This window comes from Brienomyrus brachyistius, chromosome 23, assembly GCF_023856365.1.
Source record: "Brienomyrus brachyistius isolate T26 chromosome 23, BBRACH_0.4, whole genome shotgun sequence".
Lineage (NCBI taxonomy): Eukaryota > Metazoa > Chordata > Actinopteri > Osteoglossiformes > Mormyridae > Brienomyrus > Brienomyrus brachyistius.
Genome location: NC_064555.1, coordinates 7,503,985 through 7,528,540, shown reverse-complemented (window position 1 = coordinate 7,528,540; position 24,556 = coordinate 7,503,985). Strand labels below are relative to the sequence as shown.

Genomic DNA, 24,556 nt, shown 5'->3' with positions numbered 1-24,556 from the left:
CAGGGATGCCGATTCATCCGAGTGCTGAACCTCTGTGTGATGTAGAGGCAAGATAGCTCACACAAAACTCACGCCAGGGTGAGAACACGACAGGTGTTCTAAGCTTCTGGGTCTGTCGTTATAATACTCATGAACAATAAAGAATAAATAGAAAGTTTGGAGATGCTGAATACGATGTAGACGCAGGAGCCAGCAGCAAAAAGAACATACAAAGAGCAGATGCAGAAAGTTTTGGGGTTACGTGTAACCAAACATCACCATGTTCCACAAGCAGGCCTGTGCTAGATCTAGGTCTGATGTGGGAGTGTGTCTTCTCTCTCAGCTGTGTGTATAATTTACGCGTCACTTAATAAATACATCACTGATTTTCCTACAGCTGTTTACAGGTGTAAATACAAACACTTGTAATCATATTTTATATATTTATATATATGTATGTGTGTGCGTGTGTGTGTGTGGATTATGTTTATATTACTGTACATTGTGGGGACCAAATGTCCCCCACAATGTAATAAAAACCTGTTGAATGCAATCAAAAAACTAAAAATGCTAAAAGTCTTGTATTTTTTTTGGTTAATTATGCTTACAGTTAAGGCTGGGTAGGGGTTAAGGTCGCCATGTTGGAATTATAAATATACAATATATGTTATAAATGTATAATTACAAATCTTTGTGTGTGTAACTATGTATATATAAGTAACTACAAGTTATTACGTTCCAGTCATGTCACAAACAGCTTTTCTTACTGGTTTTTGCCTCTTGAGGGACCGTCAAAGAGCCAGCTAGCTCAGGCAACCATGACGAGCAAACACAAAAAGACACATGCGCTCAGAAATACGTTCAGAAACATGCTAAAGAAAAGCATCGGTTCAACTCGGCGGCACAGGGATTAATGTGCTTCCAAACAGGGCAGGCGGCGGCTATTTCTTGTATTTGGCAGCTGCCGAAAATGCGATCCGGGATCCGTCAGGCCGAGATGATGACTCATACGATGTTGGTAAATGCGGAGCTGTGTCAACAGCAGGAGACGGTAATGCGATGAGCTTCTCGTGGATGAACGGCGCCACCGTGGCGTGCACCACCTGACACTCCTCCCAATGGTTTACTAACAAGGCAAGGTCAGCGGCTAATCAATAACCGCTAACCGCTCAGCCACTTAACTAGTTCGTGGGCAGACGCAGTAAGCGCGGATAAGCAGCGGAACCGCACCGGCGGCTGCCCCGTGTGTACGGAACCCCGCCGCAGCAGCCCTCCGGCTCCATCCCTGCGCACGTAGCGATACGCAGCACCTGCGCCGACCCCGTGACTCATGCGCATGCGAGGAGCCCCGATGGGCCTCGCACGGCTCCGGAAGCAATGCCCGGCGGGCATTTTAATTTAGAGCGCAGCCGATCTAGCTGCTCCCATTTACACACCAAGCTCATTGAGAATTCTGCATCGAAATAATCAGCTACTTTCTGACACCTTGCGAGCATGAGTTGAATCAAAAGAATGACCGAACACCAAGAAATACTACTGTTATAATTACTACCGCTACAATAGTAATATTATTACTAATAACAGTAATAACACTTAATAACAACAAAACAGCAGCAATAACAACAGCAATAAAATAATAATAATTGTAATAATTCACCATTAAGAACAGGTGTATAACTCCAAAATGGGTACAGCATGCATTGTTGCATTTTTACGCAAATGTGCCTGTATACCCTGATTATGCAGTAAATTATACACATATCATGTCTCCTGCGACAGCATGATGTTCCCCGTGATTTGGTAGCTCTCCCATCCCGATGCACACTTTGCATCAAATGACAGCAAACTGAGTTTTTGATGAGTTTTCCAGCCATGGTTGGGGGCCACCTGCTGTTCCTAATAAATCGGACGAGCGGAGAGCGATCCGTTCCACAGCGCCCCCCCCCCCCCTCCCCCCAGAGAAGTGGCTGCCAGCAACAGGACTGGGGAGGGAGGGAGAGAGGGGGCTGAAAGCGAGGGAGGGAGAATGGCCCACAGCCCCTCCCCGCAGGCCTCCTACATCATGGGCTGGTTCACTGACCCTTTCCTTCCTGTAGAAAATGACTGTTATCTTACATTAAAACACACACGTGTGCACAAACACGTGCACGCTTGCATGTGTAAGCACGCTGGCTGCCTTGGACTATAGCAGCACAGGAGAAATAAGTCAGAGCAGAATGCAGGTATCATTCCCAGTACACCAGTGTCTCCTGCAGAAAAACCCATTTCAGTCAGAGTATTCGTATAAAAGACAATAATATACTATTAATTAATACCAATGCTGTCATAAAGCTAGCAAGCAACTTGCACTGTTTTCATTGCTTCTTTATTCTGGTGCTGTATACAAATGTCCTGTGTTTTTATGACATAACAACTCTAATTATTTCCTACAGCTACTGTGGAGTTCTGCGCTCCCCAAGGACGAGGCTGAAAGCGACATTAATTTAGCACAGCAGAATGTGTGAGACAATGCAGCCATGCCGCCACGTTCCAGTTGTCACGGGGACCCGACACGGGCTAAACACAGAGGGACCACTCTCACTGGTTGCCACGGTACCTCTGTCACGTTTGCCCCATTCTGGACTGCAGAGCGCAAAGCCTCAGTCAGCGTTTCCCCAGTACCGATGACTAAGTATTTGTCTTTTCATAAGTAACTGGGGGACCACTTGACCAAAATCCTCCACCGCTCCCTAGCCCTGTCCCAACCCCTTATCTAGCTCCCAACACACCTTCACTTTGTACCCCTTTCCCTTTGGCCTTGCAACACCAGATAACCGGGCTACTATCCCTGCAACCAAATCTTTTCAGAGAGGATGAGCTTCCTAGCTTAACGGTCCTTAATGGGCAGGATTGTGGATTGTTTTCGGATTTTTATGTAAGTCAAAGTAGTTGTGAGATTTGGGGGGAGGGGTGCATGCTGGGATCCACAAAAGTCCAAGGTCACAGAAAAGGCACTTCCAGCTCTGAAAGCCCATTTACATTCTGGTACAATAGATTTCCCCGAAGTGCGCATCAGTATAAGTGCCAGCTTCCTCAATTAAGATGTAGAATGCATAATATTACCATCCATAGATGTTCAATTGGCAGGTTTTGATTGGCCAACAAACACAGTAGGATGAAAAATGCAGGACATGTATGAAAATAAGGCTTCAATGACAGGGATTTCTTCTATCTGCTTGTCATGCTGTCTTACCCTCCTACTGTTCAAAATATGTCACAGTTGAATGCATGATACTGATGTCGAAGACTTGTGGGAAGTTCTAATGGACATGTTTTATTCTTTTTGTAGCACTGTGCATGCGGCAGAGCACTCAGACTGGGGATTCTCCTCCAGACATAGGATTACAACATGTTCTGAATGGATCACAGAAAGTTCTTGGGTACAATTCCAAATGGCTTCCGAGGGCTACGCTCTAGGACCTGGTACCACGGCGGGAGCCTCAGAGAAACCTACCCAGCTGCACACTTAGAGTTTTGAAACTAGGCCAAATGATGCAAGGGAAATTAACGAGATCCCAGTTGGGCTCAGCTTATCGAACGGCTGTCCCTGACCAGGGATAAGAGGCTACATCACAAAAGGATGGGACAGGCAAATAGCAATATAGCTATCACTGCCTAGGGCAAAGATGAAAAGGGGATATTTGCATGCATTCCACAGAAAGGGCGAGATGGTGCACAGGTCATGGAAGGGGAAGAAGTACAGGCAGAAATGCGATGGCCAACACTGTGAGCTGCATAGCAACCACAGATGGGAATACCAACAGCACAATGTGGAAGACAGGCAGGAGCAACGGGACCAGCATTAAGATCCTGGGGACAGGCTAGAAGTGGAAGACCAACACTAAGAATTTGGAGGGGTGGGTCCCTCCATTCCAGTAAGGCTGGTGATTAGGAATGAGCCACATACCTTTTCCAGCTATACACAGAGCATGTAAATATTATGGGCCACAACCTAGTGATGAGTAACACAGACCTTATTTCTGAATGGTGGGACTTTTAATAAGTCAGTTATCTTCATCTTCTTCACACCTCTTTCCAGGTTGCAATGGTAGGATGCCAAACAGGTCAGATGAGGCCTCTCTTACCAAGACCACAGACTTGCATGGGGGATCAGTGAGAACTCACAACCAGAGGTGGATAGATTTTGTTTCAACCAAACAGTTGTGTATAAAGACTCACTTTCACAAAGCACTCAACTGATTGGTTGAAACAAAATCTTGGTCTGGACCTTTACGTTCTGGACCTGAACTATCCACTTTTGTTCACAAACAACAGCTTTCACTTGTGCAGATCAGAGCAGCACAAAAGCAACCCTCAAATCTCCCTCTGTACTGCCCTCAGCTTCGGACCTCTGACCGTTCCCACACCGGAGGTCTTTCAGCAACTGGATCCTCAGTGTAGGAGATACTCTACCTCCGATCAAAACGTTTGATTCCACACGGTATGTCGGGCCAAGGTCAACTATAACTAGCTAATACCCTTCCATCTCAGACTCCCGAGGATTGCTCGCTAAAGGAGGCCCTACCAGGAGTGACCCGGCAGCAGAAGACAAAGCTCAGTGGATTGTTAAAACTTACAAACCCTTCCACGTTGCTAAGGTTATGATCCTTGGAGCGTATTTTAGATAAAAGATGCCAACTATTAAACTGACTCTAAGATCACTGAATGGAGCCTCCTTGTAGGAGCATGTAAAGCATTCATTGATATTCAGAGTGACGGCGTTCTTATACTCCCTTTCTTAAAATGCTTTTCTTTATTTTTTTCTTTCCAAATGGACATTCGGTTTCCAAGTCATTACGGGGATTAGAGGCCCTGGAACCCATCTCCGAAATAGACTGGGTTGTGATTACTCTTAAATCCTCTTTCATTAATGGATTTGGACGTGTTAGATTAAAGCCTATTTGTGTGGTTATGCCCTTAATACAGCGTGACCATCATGCCAACGCGTGAAACAGTAATGCATTTACAGCAGTTTGAGCAACAACTCCACAGTATGCGGTGACCCTTGTCGCTCTCGGTTTCATTGCTGCGGAAACGAGCCAATCGCTCAAGATGTAATCAAAAATGCAGAAAATGCACAGAAACGAGCGATTCCCTGCTCCAACGTATAAATATAAGAAACTCTTCCTGCCAAGCCAATGAAATGACAGCATTTATTCTGATGTAAATACCCTTGGGTGTTCGGACCGGCCAATCGATAACTGTGATGAATTGTAATAAATTCCAACTAAAACATTTGAAATCTAAAAAAGAAATATTGCACATGGTGTGCACGGACCCGGCAGAGTACTGCGTGCCATTAAGAACACAACGCACTGCACCCACAACCAAAACACATATCATGACCGAAATCTACTCAGATTGCCTGTGACACAGAAATATGTAAACATGCATAAAATATGGGGCCAAATAAACGAAGAAATGAATGTTGTCTCCAGCCATTCCGTTGCCGGTCTTGGCTGCATCTGAATGATGGTTGTTTGGACGGATAAAGAAAAGCCGCGACAGATAAAATGGCAGTTTCAACACAGATTAATTGTCTTTGCCTTGCTACTCCCACCTAGGGTGGACCCAGCGAAGCAGCGATTACATATGGCAGTGTGTGGTGTCACGTGTCCACGCTGAAGGAACACAAAACACATCCCAGCCCTGGATATGGTGACTTCTGTGGGAGCAGCTGTGTGGTAGCTTGCTGGGGAGATTCTTTCCCAAGTCCCAGTGCTGTTTTCTAAATGCAAGGAGATTAATTTGCTTTTGGGTTGGCAGGACTTGGGCAAGCCATTCACACTTTCCAGCTGATTCTTTTTCAACATTTTTTTTTGCCTGTTTACTGGTGGGTCTGGTGCCACAAAATATTTAACATGAGGTCTTGCCTAGGTAGAAATAAACTGTATATTCAAGAATAGAATTTCATGTTACACATCTTCGACTGGGTGTTATTCAATTATAACTGCAAAAAACACATACCTATACCAAATATTAACATATTATCTACACACACAAAAATAGAAACCACAGAGTTCAAAAATTACATATTCATGTACCTTCACTGTTAGAACATCAAAAGGAAATGAATTTAATAAAGAGAGACAAATTCAATATTTATACTAAGTAAAAGGCTAATGAGGTATCAGATAGTGAAACTGATTCAATATCAGTAATATCTAGGTGCATGACATTTCTGAAGATTTCATCAGATCATATGTGGTCATATGTGAATGTGCAACACAATTACACTAAGGTTGCTTTTCTCAAGTTTCAAGGCTTGACATCAAGTGATTTATGCAACAATTTGTATATTAAGGAGATTAAACCATCCTTGGTGGGGTTTTTTTGTCATGCACTGGGTATCTTTGTTATAGATAATAATATTAATAAGCAAATGAAGATGACATCGGTGTCATGTCTCCATACGCCGCACTGTACAGTTAAGCATGCAACTAGCAAAGCTGCAGTGGGACCTTGTGATTTGGGTCTGTCCTCCATCAAAAGATTAGCACTGGATGATGATGCCTTGTGTGTGAACAGCAGTATAACAGCTCATTGGAGGGTTTGTTTCTCAAGCTCCAAATCTGCTGTGATTGTTATCTAGGCTTTGGCCACACACCAAAAATAAATTAATAAATAAATAAAAATTTAAAGATCTTTTTCTCTGCCAAAGAACAGCATTATACCCTTAAATACAAGTAAATGCTAAGAGCGAGAGACAGGAGAGAGAGTCAGGCAGCAGGAACAGCAGAATATTGTATATCACCACCTCTCAGGCTCATCGGAAAAATATGGGTAATTAATTTTTTACGAACAATATTAAAAATAATTATTGCGCTGCATTCAATACTGTGTACTTATAAATAAATAATGAAAAAAAGCAAAAATATAAATATGCACCCCAGCTGGAGAATCAGTTCACAGAACAAGTCACACCCCAGCCGGTTTGGGACCTAATTAAAATGATGCCTCTAAATGTCACACTCTGGTACCAGAAACAGCCTATTAAAAGAGTGAATCAGTAGCTCTGTGCGAAAGGTATTTGCATCATCAGCCCCTTCAACTACTGGATGTAGCAGCATTTAACTACATTTAGTTAAAGACCTAAACAAAAGTTGATTTTAGTTATTAAGTTTATTGACATTGACATAGGGATTGACATAACTGGCACGCAAGAACACATTCACCTTTAAAATGCGATTCATGCGTTCATCGATTTGTGTAACAGCGTGAACGCGTACGTATTTTATGTACAGTTGCGCCGATATGACAAGAAATTATCGTGCATTTTATATGCTTTATGTTTTAATTCGTACTTCATTTGCAGTATAGAGTTTTAAATGCACGGCAATTTCTTGTCATATCGGCGCAAATGCACATAAAATACGTACGTATTTGTGCCGTTACATTAATCGATTGCCGCACGTATCGCTTTTAAAGATGACTGCGTACCAGTTATGTCAACCCCTGTTTATTATAGATTGTACAACATAGTTTGAGTCATGCTAAAGGACTAGAGCACCGGTGAAAATCTGAAAATGTAATCAGAGGGACAGCAAGCAAACCGTGCGCACACACACACACACACACACACACACACACAGCCGAGGTATGGAATGAACAACAATGCTACCCACTGAACCATCCATTATGAGAATAAATATTTTCATTATAGTAAAACTAAAATTTTTTTAAGTTAGCTAGGTCCTCCCCTGCCCATATGTCAGTGTTGGCTTCAGAACTGCCCTCTTTATGGAAAAGCTTTGAATCATAGCGGCATTACATTCGCAAAAGCTGTAAATAACTTCACAACGGTCTCTGCCTGTTGCAAACTGACAGATGTGGATGGCAGGGAGGTCGCGTACAGTAATCTCCTTTTGGAGTGCCTTTGCTGATTGGGGACTTATGCAGACTACATTCACTTAACATCCTTTTTCAGCACAGCCAGACAATTCATTGGCAAGACAAAGTTTCCATATGGTTGCACGGCGACAAACTATCAGCCATGCACAATACAGAGCAGCCAGACCAGAACTGGGGTTTGCAAACATCGCAAAGTGACAAAATGTCAGTTATTATATGCTTTAACAAACCAAAAAAACATTCAAATATATTGTATTTTTAAAACAACTCTAAGCAAAGGTGTAACTTTGGGTTGAACATTCAGGGGTGGGGATTCATCTAATGGGGGGAATTTGTTTTGCAAAATGGCTGTCATATGGCTGTATCGCATGAAAGCGAAGGAGACAGACCAAAATAATATGATATATACAGCTCTAGAAAAAAGGAGATCACAGCACAATTTATTTGTTTCAATCATTTCTCAATTTATGGGTGCGCATCTGTGAACGGTATATACAGACGCTCCTCTACTTACGAATGGGTTACGTTCTAAACGGCCGTTTATAACTTGAAATGTTTGCAAGCTATTATTCAACATCATTTTAACGGTACACGCAAGTACAAAGAACTAGGATGCTGGGGGTGCGCACGCTACGCTGCTGCGCGGCGGGAGTAGCGGACAGAAGTCGTACTGGGCGAAAATTGGCGCGCAGAACACAATTTGGACTTACAGTCCTCTTCGTTCGTATGTCTGAAAGTTCGTAAGTAGAGGAGGGTCTGAATACCCAGTCTGGCTCTTACGAAGGTGGCACGGCCGAGGTCAGACGCCTTCATGATCGCTCCAATCAGGCTGTGCACTTATCTTATCTTTTACCTACTTTTATCTTATATAATTATTTTTCCTTATTTTTTTCCTACATTTTGTTATCATGCACAGCTGCTCGGAGTGACCCGGCTTACATTCCACTACATGTTGTATGTGTACAACTGTGTATGTGACGCATAAACCTCTTGAATCTTGAATCTCTGCTTCTCATTGATGAAGGGCTTCTTCCTTGTTTTATGAGACTTCAGTCCTGCTTCGAGGAGCCTGATACACACTGTCCTAGCAGTGCACCTCACACCTGCACTTAATGATTCCCATTCCTTTTGAAGGTCACTTGATGTCAAACTCCGATTCATGAGAAACTACCGGATAAGTTAACGTTCATCTCTGGCAGTAGAAAGTCGTTTCTGCCCTCTGCCTGGCTGGTTTCTGGTCATTCCCAGTGTCTCCCGCTTCACCTTATTCTTGTAGCCTTCTGCCATCTAAACCAGGATTAAACTAGGATTTAACAATGCAGATCTGTTTTCTTTTTAAAAAAGTAATGATATGTATATAATAACATCTTAATTTTTTTCCGGAGCTGAATATTCCAGTTACCCCTATATATTCCAGTTACCCCTGCATATCCCAGGGGTATATTGGCCAGTTTATATAACTGAAGTGGTTACATCCGCCCTTGCCAATGTAATCAATGTCCATGATTCTAAATTATGGCCTGATTTCATTTGGGGCTCCTTAGACCCCTGGAATAGAGGGGGTGCCTTTTTCCGGCAAAAAGAGCATCCAGTGATCATGCTGCCGATTCCATGACTTCCCCGTGGATCCATTGAGATTCATGTCATGTAATAAAACTAAAATGGAAACGGGTTGTGATGTGGTCTTGTGAAGATGTCAGGCACAAACCAGGAAACAGAAAACTGTGAGAAAAAAAATACCCAAAAAGTGTCAGATCAAGAACAGAATCTGAAGTCATCTCATTCACCACCCAGCTGATTGCCCGTTCCGAATCCGGGGTCAGATTTCCTTAGGTTTTGGTGGAAATTCCAGGTATTCCGCAACACACCAAAAGGAGGGGATAGGGTGTGTTACTTTGATAGAAAAATAAAACAATCAAAGCTGAAACGCCTGCGATGGGCTGGCCCCCCATCCTGGGTTGTTCCCTGCCTCGTGCCCATTGCTTCCGGGATAGGCTCCGGACCCCCCGCGACCCAATAGGATAAGCGGTTTGGAAAATGGATGGATGGATGGAAAGCTGAAACGCAAATATGATTAGAAAGTTGTTCAGAATCACATGGCCTATCTGAAGATATGTAATATTTGTTTACCATTATTATAAAATATTTCCGTTACAAGTCAGGGAAGCCACAGCGCTTTGGCACTCTGAGTTGCTGTCATTGAAAAGCTACTGAACAACAAACATGATCGAACGGTTGTTGTGACCGCTGCCAGGCACACAGTAGGGGCATGATTACTCTGGGAGAATACGTAAAATACATAAAGTTACACATTAAATTGGGGGGGGGGGGCTCTAGCTATGCCTCAGAATGCTGAAGAATCGTTAGGCCAGATCTGATGTCCAGCAGGTGCAGCAGGTGACCCTGAAGGTCCCTTTGGTGCTGGACCCAAGTGCTGAAGAAGCGCTGGTACTTCATGTGAGAATAGAGGGCATTACTCTCCACCACACTCAGTCTGAATGCCTTTCGACATGTTCGGAATCTAGCCTTAATGCGCTTGCTAGTCGATGCCAACCGGCCTTCTTGTTCATCATTCTCCAGCCATGTTTTATTGAATTTGCATTTCCCCATTTTTCTTCACAAACAATAACTGTGCAAAGTAAAGCCAGAAGTCCAGGGTGAACATATGTGTGAATGCAAGCCAACTCCATAGAAACAATAACTAATTATCATACAATGAGTTGTATGGTGTGTGAGCGCGCCCTGCGAGGGGTTGGTGCTCCATCCTGGGTTGTTCCCTGCCTTGTGCCTGTAGCCTCTGGGATAGACTCTTAACCCCCCCGTTACCCTGAATAGAACAAGTGGTTAAAGGAAATGGATGAATGGATGGATGAATGGACGATGGATGGATAGATGAAGGGAGTTATGCTATGGTTATACAGGTACTACACAATCAATCTTTCAACACCATCTCAGAATTTACTACTAAATACCAAAAAAAAATTCCAGTAAAAGTTAAATATCGAAAATCTGTTTCAAGACATTTTAAGGCTTTTAAAGATCTTCGGGAAGCCTGTTCCTTAGCTGAGCTGACACGGAGCAGCCTGTGCTTTTCGCAGTACATGTGCTGATAAGTTCACGGGTGGCAGCAGCTACTGTACCAGTCTTTGAATCAGGTTAGGTTTCCATGCAGCCACAGCACTGGAAAATCAAAGAGGATCAAGGGGAAAAAAATGCTGGACCAATCACCTTCACTGATGTTTGCTGGCTGTTTGCTTGTGATGTATAATATCTGTCTCAACTGTACGTTTCTTTGAACAAGAGCATCTGTAATATAAATATCAATGTAAATGTAAATGATGCTTTGGTTTCTACTCATGCAGTTAAAATGCAATAATAGAAAAACACGATTGAGGTAGATGAAACATGACAGTTGCAAAACTCACCACGCCTGCTATCGTGTGACATCTCTTCTTCACGGAATCAAATGTCAATCAGGCTGCGTATAATTTTAGTCTGAGCTAAAGGTCCCCTAGACACTCACACATTGGACCGCTCCATGTTTTGAGCAGCACACAGAGGCCGAGAACGCAGATAATTAACGCATTTTGAGGTGGACATATGTCACTGAAATTTAATTGGGGTCAATATGACCTGTAAGAATGGTAAGTTGCGGCTAACTATCTTAGACTCAATTAGGAGCCAAATTAATTACCTGAGAGGATAACAGAAAGTCACTGTGACCTGATGTGGCTGCCTGTCTGAGGCTCCTCCATGGTGACACATTCAGCCCCCAGACAGACACCCTGAACTCAACCCCAACCCCATTTAGCTAACAGTGTTACTGTTTCCTACCCAGCAATACACATTTTATACAATCTCACATCTACCCAAACTGGAACCAAAGTATTAATCAACAAACAGTACTCACATATCTCTGTTTCTATAAAGCTGATGAATAGTTATCGAGCATCATGTTTGATTTGTGCTAACATTGCATAGCATTGGTATCAGTTACGTCAAGTAAATTATTAGTGCAAATTATTGAATTTTCCTATTGACATTCATATCAAACTGGAGATATAATAAAGGTTTGTCTAAGTTCTCCTAAAGTAAAGGGCAGCATGCCTGGCAATCAATAACGTCCACTGCTGTAAATTGGTAGTTTGTAAAACACACTTAAACCAACATCCTACTGATTTCCCTGTCAGGGCAAATGACGCAGGTATAAAATAAAGTTACAAGTTCTAAAGCCACTTCTCCATCCACATTATAGAGCCACTCATCCAAGGCAGGGCTGCAGCAAGCCTGGAGCCGATCCCAAGGAGCACAGAGCATGCACGGGCACATACAGGAGGCATCCAGAGGAGAGCCGAGTACATCGAGGACTGATGAACGAGGAGAGCCAAGGGGGGGAATCGAAGACACAGCAGTGAAGGGCGGAGGCCGGAATCACACCTCGGTTTCATTTCAGGCTTCGCATACAAACAAAGCAGCTTAGAATACAAACTTATTTCAATTAATCTATTACGATGAATATCTGTAAATGGGATGTGTTTAGTGTATAAACATGAAACATATTGATATATATTAATATGATCCATGCATGCAATTCTGGAACTAAACTAGAGCCATTACACAAGAAAGGGAAAAACAAAATTTGCTTGCTGATATTTTTTTATGACAAATAGGAGAGTTATTACCGTTTCTGTTGCGCTATATTACAGGATTACCTGTCAAATTATTGTAAGGAAGATTGTCTCTGTGAACAAAAACGTAGCATCTATTGACACTGTGTTCATTTGGTGATCAACACAGCGGTCTGTACTGCTTGGTCTGTAAGTCTGTGACACTGTGACTGCGCAGAGCTGCCGACCCAAAGTGAGTCGCTAACTGTCACCCACAAGGAGGCGCCCTTCCTTTCCTTTCCCTGTACAGAAGCAGACTGCCCTGCCATCCCTCCCCTGTGCTGATGTGCTCCAGCACCTAGCATCCAGCCAGGATTAGTGTCAGGCCAGCTCAAGAACATCCCCCCCACCTGCATCTCACCCCCTCATAGGTTTGAGCGTGTGCATGCTTACAAACATCGCAGGACACGTCTGCACACACACAAACACACACACACACACACACTTACAGCACATAAATACAGTATATAAATATATATAAAATCACTGCTAGATGTGACCAGAGTGGTTATTCAAATAAAAATTAAAGCCTGTAATGGGTGAGAAAAGTACTGCACCAATTATTAGCATAATTGAATTCTAAAATAAAATAAAATCAACAGATCAGACACAGGCAAACGTCTGCTTTTGTGCTGAGTTTGAATATGCATGCAGACTCTGATGTGGAAGGTACTGGATTCTTTAAAGTGGATTACGGGATTAATAAGGGAAAGTGCACAGTTCAAAGGCAGTCAGTTATACTTTGTGCTTGTTGCCCTGAAGACACTAACCCTCACAGGAGACATCTTTCTATAAAATGGGTCTGGGTGATCAATAAAAATCCTTGATGGAAAAATGATGCAAGGCTTCCAAGACGGGAAGCGCGCATGCAGGTGACTGTGCCGCACAGTGGCTCCTCTGCGGCTACGGTTTGTGCTAAACAAAGAGAGGCACCATTAACCATGTTAAAATATGCAAAGAATATTTCAGAGAGTGAATTCCTCAGAGGAGAGTGCATGATTTAAAAAAGGTCCAGTTGTGTTCCTGTCTGCTAGAAGTGGGATGCTAGGCTGTTTTCGGGGCACAGTACTTCCTGTTTGGTGCTGGCCACTCTATCGAACAGTCAAACTTAAACTTACTAGTGTTTGCATGGTGTCAGAACTTGCACTTCTGCCTTCCTTACGGGACTCGCTGCCGGCAGCTGGAGGACAGCTAAAGCTCCTGACAGCTCTGCAGGCAACGTTTATGCAGTGCCCCCCTGGGCTCCCCCTCCCCCCCCCCCATTGGGCTCGCTTAACAGGTTCTACCACTGCACAGCCAACTGACAGTTGTGATCTTTACACTGGATTCCCTGAAGCAGGCAGCATAGTCGTGTGGCCAGCCGTCTAAAGTCTTCCTGACAGATACCCGTATACCATTACTAGATATCAAATGTTAGAGATTTGGCTTTTATGATTCTTTAATGACTCAGCATTCTTCACATTCATTCTGGAATGAAAGTATCATTAGCATGCTAATGCCATTCCTGCAATGTACCACTGTCATTTCGTCTGCATCCCCATGAGGGTATCTGTGACGGCCTCCTGGAGGTGAGTCATTTCTGGTTGGAGACGGGTTCCACGAGCCGTTGGAGGGGACCCACGGGTGAAACGGAGACAACACGAGCCACATGTTCAGCGTCAGGACCTTCTTGAAACACAAAGCTTCAAAGAAGGCATCAGTGATGAATAAAAGACATGCCGCTGGACTGAATCAAGCCCTTACGTAAACAGTATCAGCGCTATCCGAGATGTCATGCATTTCCACACATCTCTGAGAATGTTTAAGTCAGGGAATTACAAAAGGACAACGTAAAGGAGATAAATAGTAGTTATGCATTTACTCAGAAAATTGTAATTATAAAGTCTTTATTGGTCTAGCTGGGGCGGCATGGTGGTGCAGTGGTTAGCACTGTTGCCTCACACCTCTGGGAGCCGGGTTCGAGTCTCCGCCTGGGTCACATGTGTGTGGAGTACTCCGGTTTCCCCCCACAGTCCAAAAACATGCTGAGGCTAATTGGAGTTCCTAAATTGCCCCTAGGTGTGCATGTGTGAGTGAATGGTGTGTGAGTGTGCCCTGCGATGGGCTGGCCCCCCATCTTGGGTTGTTCCCTGCCTCGTGCCCATTGCTTCCGGGATAGGCTCCGGAACCCCAGTAGGATAAGCGGTTTAGAAAATGGCTGGATGGATGGATATTAGTATAGATATACCCTATTTGAAGTACTTATTATATATTCATACTGTATTGTGTATGAGCACTGATGTGTTTTTCCACCTCCAGAAACTTGGAGCTCAACTCTTACTCCGCAGGAACACTGCAGAATATCAAGTATCGCCTTGGCTACCTCAGTACACGTGACACCCTGCATTGAAGACCATACCTTAGCCGACGGCAAGGACAAAGAAACGCCTTGCAATCTCTGTCTCCTTCATTCTACTGTAAGCAGCACTCTAATCAAAGCAATAATAATAATAACAATAATAATAATAATAATAATAATAATGGATTAAAACCATGCTATATATGTAAGTAAACCAGCCAACTACATTTATTCAGGAACACGCAACATGTAAATTATAGCAAGTGCTTTGTTGCTCCATTTTAGTGCTACCCGGTTGAGTTTTTTGTTTTGCAGTAACGACACAAAAAATTAATCAAACTTGAGCCCAGCACAACTGGTTTCCTTTCTCCACAGGACAACAACTTCACAGCCAATTGCCTGATTCATGATGTACATTTTCTGGCATTGACTGTAACGCTCTACCCGAATAATTAAAATAGCAATTTTAACAGGGTTTTATTGAGCTCATCATACTCCATATCAAATTGCAATAATGTGCTATTAGCTCCTAATGGCTCTACTCAATTAGAAGATCACAAACTGCTTAATTTCATCATTAAAAAAAAAATAGGTGCTGAACTGGCAAACAATGCTATTTTTGTCCTCTCTAAGACAGAGAGATAGAGCTTTGTCTTCATATAACACACCCCTTAAACACTGTCCCTGGCGAGTTCCCCGTTATAGAAAAACTTCAGAAGATGGTCTTGTTCAGAGCACCATCATCACGTTGCGAAACCAACAACTCCTGTTATTTCTCCTGGGCCTCCAATGCAGGACCGTATCCCATTTAAACTCTTACAGGTTCTAAGCACAGCAGCTCGGGTCTGATTAATATTTGAGGACAAATGCGTACACATGCAAATTTGTCTGTTAGTAAATGAAGCTGAGCTGTGAAGGGACATTCAGACATACCCTCGAACAGCAGGGAGCCTGAGGATCGATTTCATTGCACATGTCGACGCGTTACGTGCGAGATTAAGATGGGCAAATGGGGAATTCGGCAAAAAGTCACTAGAACGAAAGGAAACTGAAAATGAGACACTCGACTGGACGAAACCAGTGGCCATCATAACCTATCGCTCAGAAAATGATGAGAACACCCCCGAAGATTCTTATTTTCAGTGCCCAATAATTGGTCAAGGTTTTGCTTAGTTGCCAATGGCATATGCCCTGGGACTGCCTATGTCATCTCGAGTTGCGTTTCTTCTCCGCGCCTTAAACTGGTGAGTGGAAAGATGAAAAAGAGTAGTGATGCTTCCTCGAGATGCATGGCTTGCTGAGCAAGGTCAGTCGGTGGGGCGGGCGGAGGAATCCGTCAGACACCCGGGGCCGAAGTGTAAACAACATTGATCAACCCAATTCCCAGATTCACTTCTAAGGTAAGACCAAACACTCGATAAAATACAGTGAATGGTGCTCAAAATGCATCCATCTTCTCAGGGAGAGCTCAATTCAAATGAATTAATTACGAGATCACAGTATTTTTAATTACATTTTGCATACACACTGTAATACTCATAGACATCTGCTGTGACGTCTTCATAAATACAAACACAGAGGATGATCTGTTTATTCTTTACATTTGCATCAATATGTATTAAACAGGTGGATTGAGCAAAGGCGTGTGGTTTAATAAAAAATGTTACACAGAAACTCATACCTTCACTATGGTCATTGGCAAACATATATCTGGCGATAAAATAATGAAATCAGTGAGGAACTATTTTTAAGAAAGCTTGGATGACCGCAGTAGAGGGTAGTTTGATACATTTTGATAACTTTCCTCCAGATCTGGTTAAACTACAGTACATTGTTTCCCCGGGTGAGGGGGTGGGGAGATGAATAACATAAGGCTATTTAGTTTGTTTAATAAAATGACAATGTATAGACCTGTTCTATAGGAAAGGAAACCTTAAATGACTTCTGTTGAGATCTGGCGCTATATAGAAAATAAAATTTTATAAAATTAACTTGACCTTCAAGGGGTGGCAGGAGGTGCTGTTGTGGGGGCGGGGTGCCCCCCCTAATATAATGGTATAATGGTGTAGCAAAATGCAAGGTAGACTGACTGCGTGGGCCTGGGTTAAACTGATCAGTTGTGTCGCCATGGTGATTGATCACCAGCTTTGGGGTCAACAAGCAGCTTAGGTAATGAAACCCAAGTGACCCTAATTAGGTTACTGTCCTCATCTGGGCCTTCTGGGTGCATGTAGGGAGTGAGAAAATATCAGGCAACATTCTAGTAAACAGCAGCACAAAGCCAAGGGGTTTTGGAAAGCAGGAGTTGGTTTTCTGCGCTTTGCAGTGGTTTTCGGTTTCCTTAGTTGTTTTTGCAACTTTTTTGTCCCAATTTTTGTCTATATACTAGAATAAAGCTGAAGAAGACCTTACTTGAACAAGCTGTTGCATTGTGCATCACTAGATCACTGTGTAACTTGAGGGAACAGACACAAATAAGTAACCATATTATTAAAAATAAATAAACCAAAAGTCCAGCCCTGCTGCATCATCAATGCAAACATGGCTGCATGTTCCAGAAACAAACATTTGCATTTGAATACAAACAGCTATAATCTTGGGGCCAAATACTATGGTGAGTAAAACTTAAATCGGGCATGCCCAACTCATATGCACTTATTCCAAACCAGTCTAGACATGCATACATACACCAGCCAATGATAAAAAAGACAAGTATCTTCAACACCTGGAATGATATCTGGAGCAGATGAAAGCTTTACAAATGGAGACGACACAACGACCAAGAAGGCGATTCGACGATATAAAACATGACGACAAGTACAGAGAATATCATCACACACTGATGCCACTTTATATTTTCAAAACACAGGGAACTTTGGCCTTTCCATCCCAGTGTAGTGTGGTTAGAGAATCAGGAAAGGAATTTATTTAGATCAGATTTATACAAACTGCTTTGAAAATTAGAGGAGTTTTGGCTTGTTTTTAGACTTAGCATTCAGCTTGACGCTTAAAAAACCCAAACGCATAACAGCATTAATTCATATTCATTTCTCCAGGCATTCCTGCTCAGTGGCTTTGAGCAAGTGTTTATCACGATGTAGATGAAGCCACATCCATGGAGCACGGATTCTGGCTTTGGTGGTGTGGTGCTTTGAGTACAGGAAGATATCAATAACACACTGCCGAAGGGCATACAATCGATTTGATATAAAATATTCATGGTAATTCTCTATATTTTGTTTCCTTCAAAGTCAGCTTCGCAGGACAGGACAAGACATGAAGACTTAAAGAAAAAAAAATTTGGTCGCAACGTTAAAATATTTTTCTCAGCTACGGGTTAAGCGAAAACTCATTGTGTGCTCACGTCATTAATTTAAAAATCATGATTATTGCGTTATAGAAGATGGAATTGAGCTACAAAGCCCGAAGGAACATTCGAGGAAAAAAAAGAACTGAGGTTTGTATCTAGCACACAACGTCAAATGATGTATAAAATACAATAATGCAACAGCAAAGCATTATGCACAAACAAGTAGTGTTTTTAAGGCCCATTTAAGAAATATTTCACTTTTATTCTTTGTATCATAAACAGTCTAAAGCTTCCCTTAATTAACCACATCTTCTTGTCAGCGTTTCAGGTCCAGAATAAAACCAAAGATTTCGCTTTAGCCAATCACTTGAGTACACTGTGACTGTGACTCTGTAACTGGTTGGTAGGAACAAAATCTTGGTCTGGATTTGAAGTCTCTGCACCTTAAATGCCCAACGTTGCTTCTTGCTCCAATGAAGAATAAGAAACCACATGTCTTGTTTTCAGTTTAAAAACTGGAGTATTATTAGACATATGCAGCAAGTTTGCATTGCTACAATGTATGAAATTACTACAAATTTCAATGGTTAGTAAGACCCAGGACATCAGTCTCCTATGAGGAAAACGTAAGAGAGTTTTTATATGAAACGTTTTATTTTTGGCTTAGTGTATTAAACCTATATGGCTTTTCACAAACACAGATCCTCTAGGTTCTGGTGCATAGTTATAGCAAGACATTCCGCAAAAATTACTTCCCCATCCAAATCCCAGCCAGAGCAAAACGCTCCTTTAAGCTGTGTGGATTTTACATAAAACTGCCAGCACATTTACAGACTTCAAGTTCCAAAAACTGCTACAGTTTTTATTTTAAATTTATTAATTCAGATATACGGCTTCCTTGGAATTGTGCCACAATAGAACCCCTAGATCGCTGGACCAAAAGAAAACCAAACAAAACATAATCTATCAGTCTGAATTCACGATTATTCGGCCAAATGCGTGATATGTCTAAACACAGTATTCGAGCACTTGCATTTTTATGTTTTAAAATGTTTTTGACTATTCTGGTTGTGTAAAGCAGTTTACCAACCCAATCCTGGGGGACCCCCAGACAGTCCGCATTTTTGCTCTTACCAGGAACTGCCAGAGAGCAAAAACGTGGACTGTCTGGCAGGGAGCCGGGAGGAAGCAAAAACGTGTGGGCTGTCTGGCAGGGAGCTGGGAGGGAGCAAAAACGTGTGGGCTGTCTGAGTCCCCTGAGGACTGGGCTGGGAAACACTGAGGTGAAGCCTTTAACCGTACTTCTGTCCATCTGTACAGGTGCGGGTCTGGAGCTTAGCATGATAACACAGCCTGGTGTGAGGAGAGTGCTGTACTGACGACCTGAGTGTCTGCAAACACCAAATATGCGTGTAGGTGTCAATGGAGGGCGGGCAGGCTTTTCATGACCAGTGGCGCCATTTACATGCAAACAGTTTCCACCCACTTTAAGGACAAACATAACAGCACGTGGGAGCATCCCGAAGTTACGTTAAACGAAACCAAAAAACAAAGAAAGGGAGGGGGGGGGGGGGGGGAAGAAACAACACACAGAAACTCAGGGAAACTCACCATATTGTTGGTGGCTCTGATCCTTCCACTTCTAAGTAGTCATACTTGTCCTCCATCTGGAAGTCTGTAAAAATGATGGAGATGGTGTCTCCGGGATCAGCAAGTATGGTCCACGTACAGTCCGCACTATTGTAATATTCACTCGGGAAATTGGGGCTTGAAATGATCCCACTTGAACCTCTCAGAGTACCACCACATGTGTCCTCAGCTGTCAATCAAACACGGAAAGACTTCTGTTAGGAATCTGACTTAGGTACTGCACAAATTATACAGTTGAAAATAACAGCTGAATCCCTTTTTTGATGGCCTCTGCCATTTGTATGTTTGTATATATTTACATATATACAACCATGTACACATACAGTATGTACTGTGTTGAAAAAAAAAATCTATTTTCATTTCATGTTTTATTTTTTTTTTTTAAGCAGCCACTTTGGTTGTTATCAGACTTACTTAATCTCACTGGGGATCATATTTTAAAGCTGTTGTTTGCACGCAAATAAAAGCTGAACTTGGCGCGGAATTTGACTGCAGTTCGAGCCACTTCTTTCCGTTATTCTGCACGAAACTGAAATTAGGTTCTCCATCCCAAGGCTTCTCTGGCCTTTCTACGTTGTAAAAAAGCCACTGATTGTTAAAAGAGCCTTTGGTGATACAGTAAGCAGCTTTCATCTCCATCATCACTTTAAATGTTCTCCTCCGATACAAGGTTTTCTCCGTAAAAAAAGAGAAAGATCCCAGCTGCATTTTCTAACAGAGTATAGATTTTCCTCTCCTCTCTTTTCTCAAGGACTCCAATTTAATTGGAAATAACAAACTCTGATTTACAGTTTCAGAATCCGTCTATTTTTATACATCAGAATAATATACAGATAAAGACACATGGACTGGTCTGTGCACACATTATAAATTATATACATATAATTTATACGTAAAGGCATACGTATATATGTCCATGCACACAATACATGGAAAGGTGTGCGTGTTTGTACAAATAAAATACATACAGACATAATGATTCTCACGCCATCATGAGAATCACATGTATGTCTGAAGGAGCTAGAACTTTGAAATATCTTCAACAAGAGTACATACATATATGCACACAGAGCATACAGACAGGTCAGTTTGAGCGCGTACATCCATGCAAGCATTCAACCCCATAAAAGCTCCCCATTCTCCTGTAAGTCTTGTTCAGCGCGATGTGCTCTACAAACATGCGTGTGCACGCATACTGTAACACACAGGCAGACATGCATGCTATGTGCTCGCAGTGACTCATTAATCTAATTAGACAGAAATATTTAAGATGTAAAAAAAAAAAAACTAAGATTTTTTTTTTTTTTTAATTTGTCAGCAATGTATTTTGTTAATGGAATATTTTTAACATTCAAATTAAACCAAATTTGTTCATTAGTAATCTGGGGCAGGTGCAAAAACATGAGCGGAGGGAAAGGAATTCAGCAGAAAGCAGTGTTTTGAATGGAGCTGAGCTAATTAACCACAGGTTGCAGCATCCGCATCTGTAAAGCTTTGACTCACTGGACTGTGGCATCACCTGAATCCTCGTCAGCAAGGTCCTCTCGACCTCGGCGAAAGTTACGGCCAAACAGGCCGCGGTTTCTACCTAAAAAGCATGGGGCTCGGAAGGATCACCCCGGCCGGGCTGCAGGCCCAGCCACACGTCACCGCAGCTTCGCCCTAACGAAGGGCGTCGGACACGGGCGTTTACACATGCCTTAAGCTGGATCCAATAGCCGGGCCCAAAAATCTGTGTTGACGAGCCGATGGGTTGGAGGCTGTCAGACTGCCATCATGTCGGGACACCTTTTCGCGGGGAGGGGGCGTGGCACCACGGGTATCACGCACGCCACAAAATGCCAGGAAAACACCCATATTTGTGCCCCGCTCTAAGAGGAGGGGGAGGGTGAAATAAGTAACAGTCAGTGATCTGGAGCAAGGTTTTAAAAACCAGCAATGACATCTGACGTACTGGCTTGCCAGTTTCATTAAAATAACACACTTTTTAGTGCAGCTGTGAATGATTAGAAATGATATTGCCAAAGTAGTTTAAAAAAAAATAAAAAATTAAAAGGGCTTTAAAGAACACAATTAGAATTTTGATATTCCGCACACTGAAGCTGAGAAGTGCCAGGATCATGCTGACGATGCCGCAGCAATAGATCATAATCCCTTTGGCTAGGGCAATCGATCTCTCCCATGCTCTTCCCGGCCCTGGGTTGTACCCTGAGGTATCTCAACCTGTTCCTCTTTGAGCAGGACAGCGTGTGAGAATCCCTGTGTGCTTCCCTCCTCGGCTCAAGCGAAAGACAGGGACGTAGACAGGCATATGGGGAAACAGGAGGAAGTGTGGGGTAAATAAATCATGTTTAGTGTCAGAGGATTGTAATGTAAATTGATGTTTCAATTTTTCAGGCCTATCATTTGAGACGGCATCTGCATTTGCAAGCGACGACAGATCAGATGCTTCTGAAACGGAACGGCTTCCATTAGCCACAGTTCCCGCCCCACATCTCGCTTCCCAACGCCGCCATCACCCTCTTGCACAAGGTGTCAGCAGACTAAAAAAAAATAAATTAAATGAAACAACATTTCACCGTCTCAGCCCAGCAACGCAAACCTTCCCCACGAATACAATGTCCTGGTGACGTGACCAAGTAGTCATTTTCACGCTTGTCACCATTTCCGTCCATTTCAGGGAATTCCCCAACTGCACATAAATGTTCCTTGGCATTTCAATGCGCTGAAATTGTACCCTGGCAAAAAATGGCAGGCTTAAGATGAACCTTCCCCCCCCCACCCCCCCCACCCCGAGTAAGGGACCTAAGACACGGCCAGCGTCCCTGCAAATGTGTCCTGGACTGATGCATGATCATTTTTTATCATTCAAAGAAATGAAAATCCAAAGACCACAGCAGCAACCATTACAAAAATCGAAAAAAATACTTCAAAGAATAATTAACAATAAAACACACTTAGTGACACGGTTTTTAGAATTCTGTACCCTCAGAATTAGAAGCATATTTAAGCAGAAATGTAAACGCAAGCAGGTTATTTTGTGATTTATTTGTCTAGATTAGAGGTGCACAGAGTGGGCGGTTGCACGCACGGCTAATATTGATGAAATGCAAAGCGCACCTACCAGATGATCAAATACATCTTTTAATTTAGCACTAAGTACCGTAGCACCAGTATATTAAAGTTTCACCGCTGAGACTCGGATCCATGTTCCGGGCTGCCCTGGCACGGGCCAAAGCAAGAGATTGGTCCTGGGCTGGGGAGCAGCGATGGGGTGGCAGGGAGCTAGGGTGGTGTGTGTGTGTGTGTGTGGGGGGAGGGGGTTGCTGTCCCTTTGATCACGACCTCGTCCCATTGGGTGCTGGCTACAACAATGGAACTGTGGGGTGGAAGTGACTTCTAATGAGACACAAATGTATGCCGTTGATAGATGGGGGAGGGGGGGAGAGACCTGGGAGACCATCAGATCAAAGGACCTTCTCAATGGGAGGGAAGCCCCGCCCCCTTTTCTCAGCACCACCCACTGCTTCCTTAAAGAGAAGAGAAATTCCATCTCATGAAACTGTTCCCTTAAGGTCTTCTCTCCGACTCTACCACTGTATGCTGCTAGGGACAATTCTAAATAAAATGTACACACAGGATCATAAAAACACGTACATGTACGTAGGCACACACACACACGGACACACACGTGCACACGCACGTGCGCACATATACACCCCCACGCGGCGCAGAGAAGGGCCAGGTGCAGGCATGAATGAGCCACATTCACAGAGAGTCACGCTCTGAAGGGAACCCTCCAAATCTGCTAGCCACCACGTCCAGACTCGCTACTCGCAGGCCGTCATGGCAGGGAGGTACGCTCGCCCACACTTTCGTCTCGTGCCAAAACCACGCCGCGTCCCCGCCTTTCATGTCGCTGCCATTCAGCTCGGCTAATCGCCCCTGGCCCGCGTAAGATGCCGAGACCGAGCTCCGTATAACTCGCAGTGTTATGGCGAGCCCCTGTAGCACCTTCGTCAATGACAATTAAAGTGTCAATACGGCTAATTTTCTGGCGGACTCGCGCGTTTAAGCTGCAAAGTACCGTACCTTCTGGGAGACAGACTGCCCATGACATCCTTCAACCAATCTCCCAATGCAACAGCTATCAGTAATCGACAGACCACCGTTTTTTAAGAGACACATCTTCCATATTTTTTTTTTCCCGAATCACCACGAGGTTATGCAGTTTGGATGGTTATACTCAAGCAACTCCCGTTAAGTGCTGGGCTGTTAGTGCGGCTCTGTGTCACAATCGAACCCGTAACCTTGCTGTGGCTCGCATGGTCCTTTAACTATGTGACTAATTGCTGCCTAATAGTCCTACCCCGTTCGCTCATTCATCACACACTGGCGGACTTGATTTGCACAGCGTCCAGTTCATCAGCAGATGATCGAAGGTTTTTAGTGTGAAGGTGTCTTTTGTCATTATGTTTGATCTTAAACACCAAGGGATGGACTGGGAATTCCGTGATACTTACACTCTCAAAAATGTTACTTCTGTTTACATGAATCATGTTTAAGATTACACAGTGAGGTGAGATGGGGGGGGTGTCCTAGATGGTGAGCACACTAGTTTTCTATACTGCTTTTAATACGACTGGGAAACACACCCAGACACCAATGGCCATCCCCACACTCAGCACTTATCATTGATTGACCTGTGTGTTGTACCTGTTT

General features: G+C 43.2%; 1 protein-coding gene across 1 annotated transcript in view; it reads right to left on the bottom strand.

The window, feature by feature from the left end:
* Positions 1-24,556, bottom strand: part of csmd3b (CUB and Sushi multiple domains 3b) — a 421,904-nt gene that overhangs the window by 190,386 nt on the left and 206,962 nt on the right. The window contains exon 6 of the mRNA XM_048993485.1: positions 19,796-20,003. Coding sequence (XP_048849442.1) covers positions 19,796-20,003 — 208 coding nt within the window. The remainder of the gene's footprint in view (positions 1-19,795; positions 20,004-24,556) is intronic.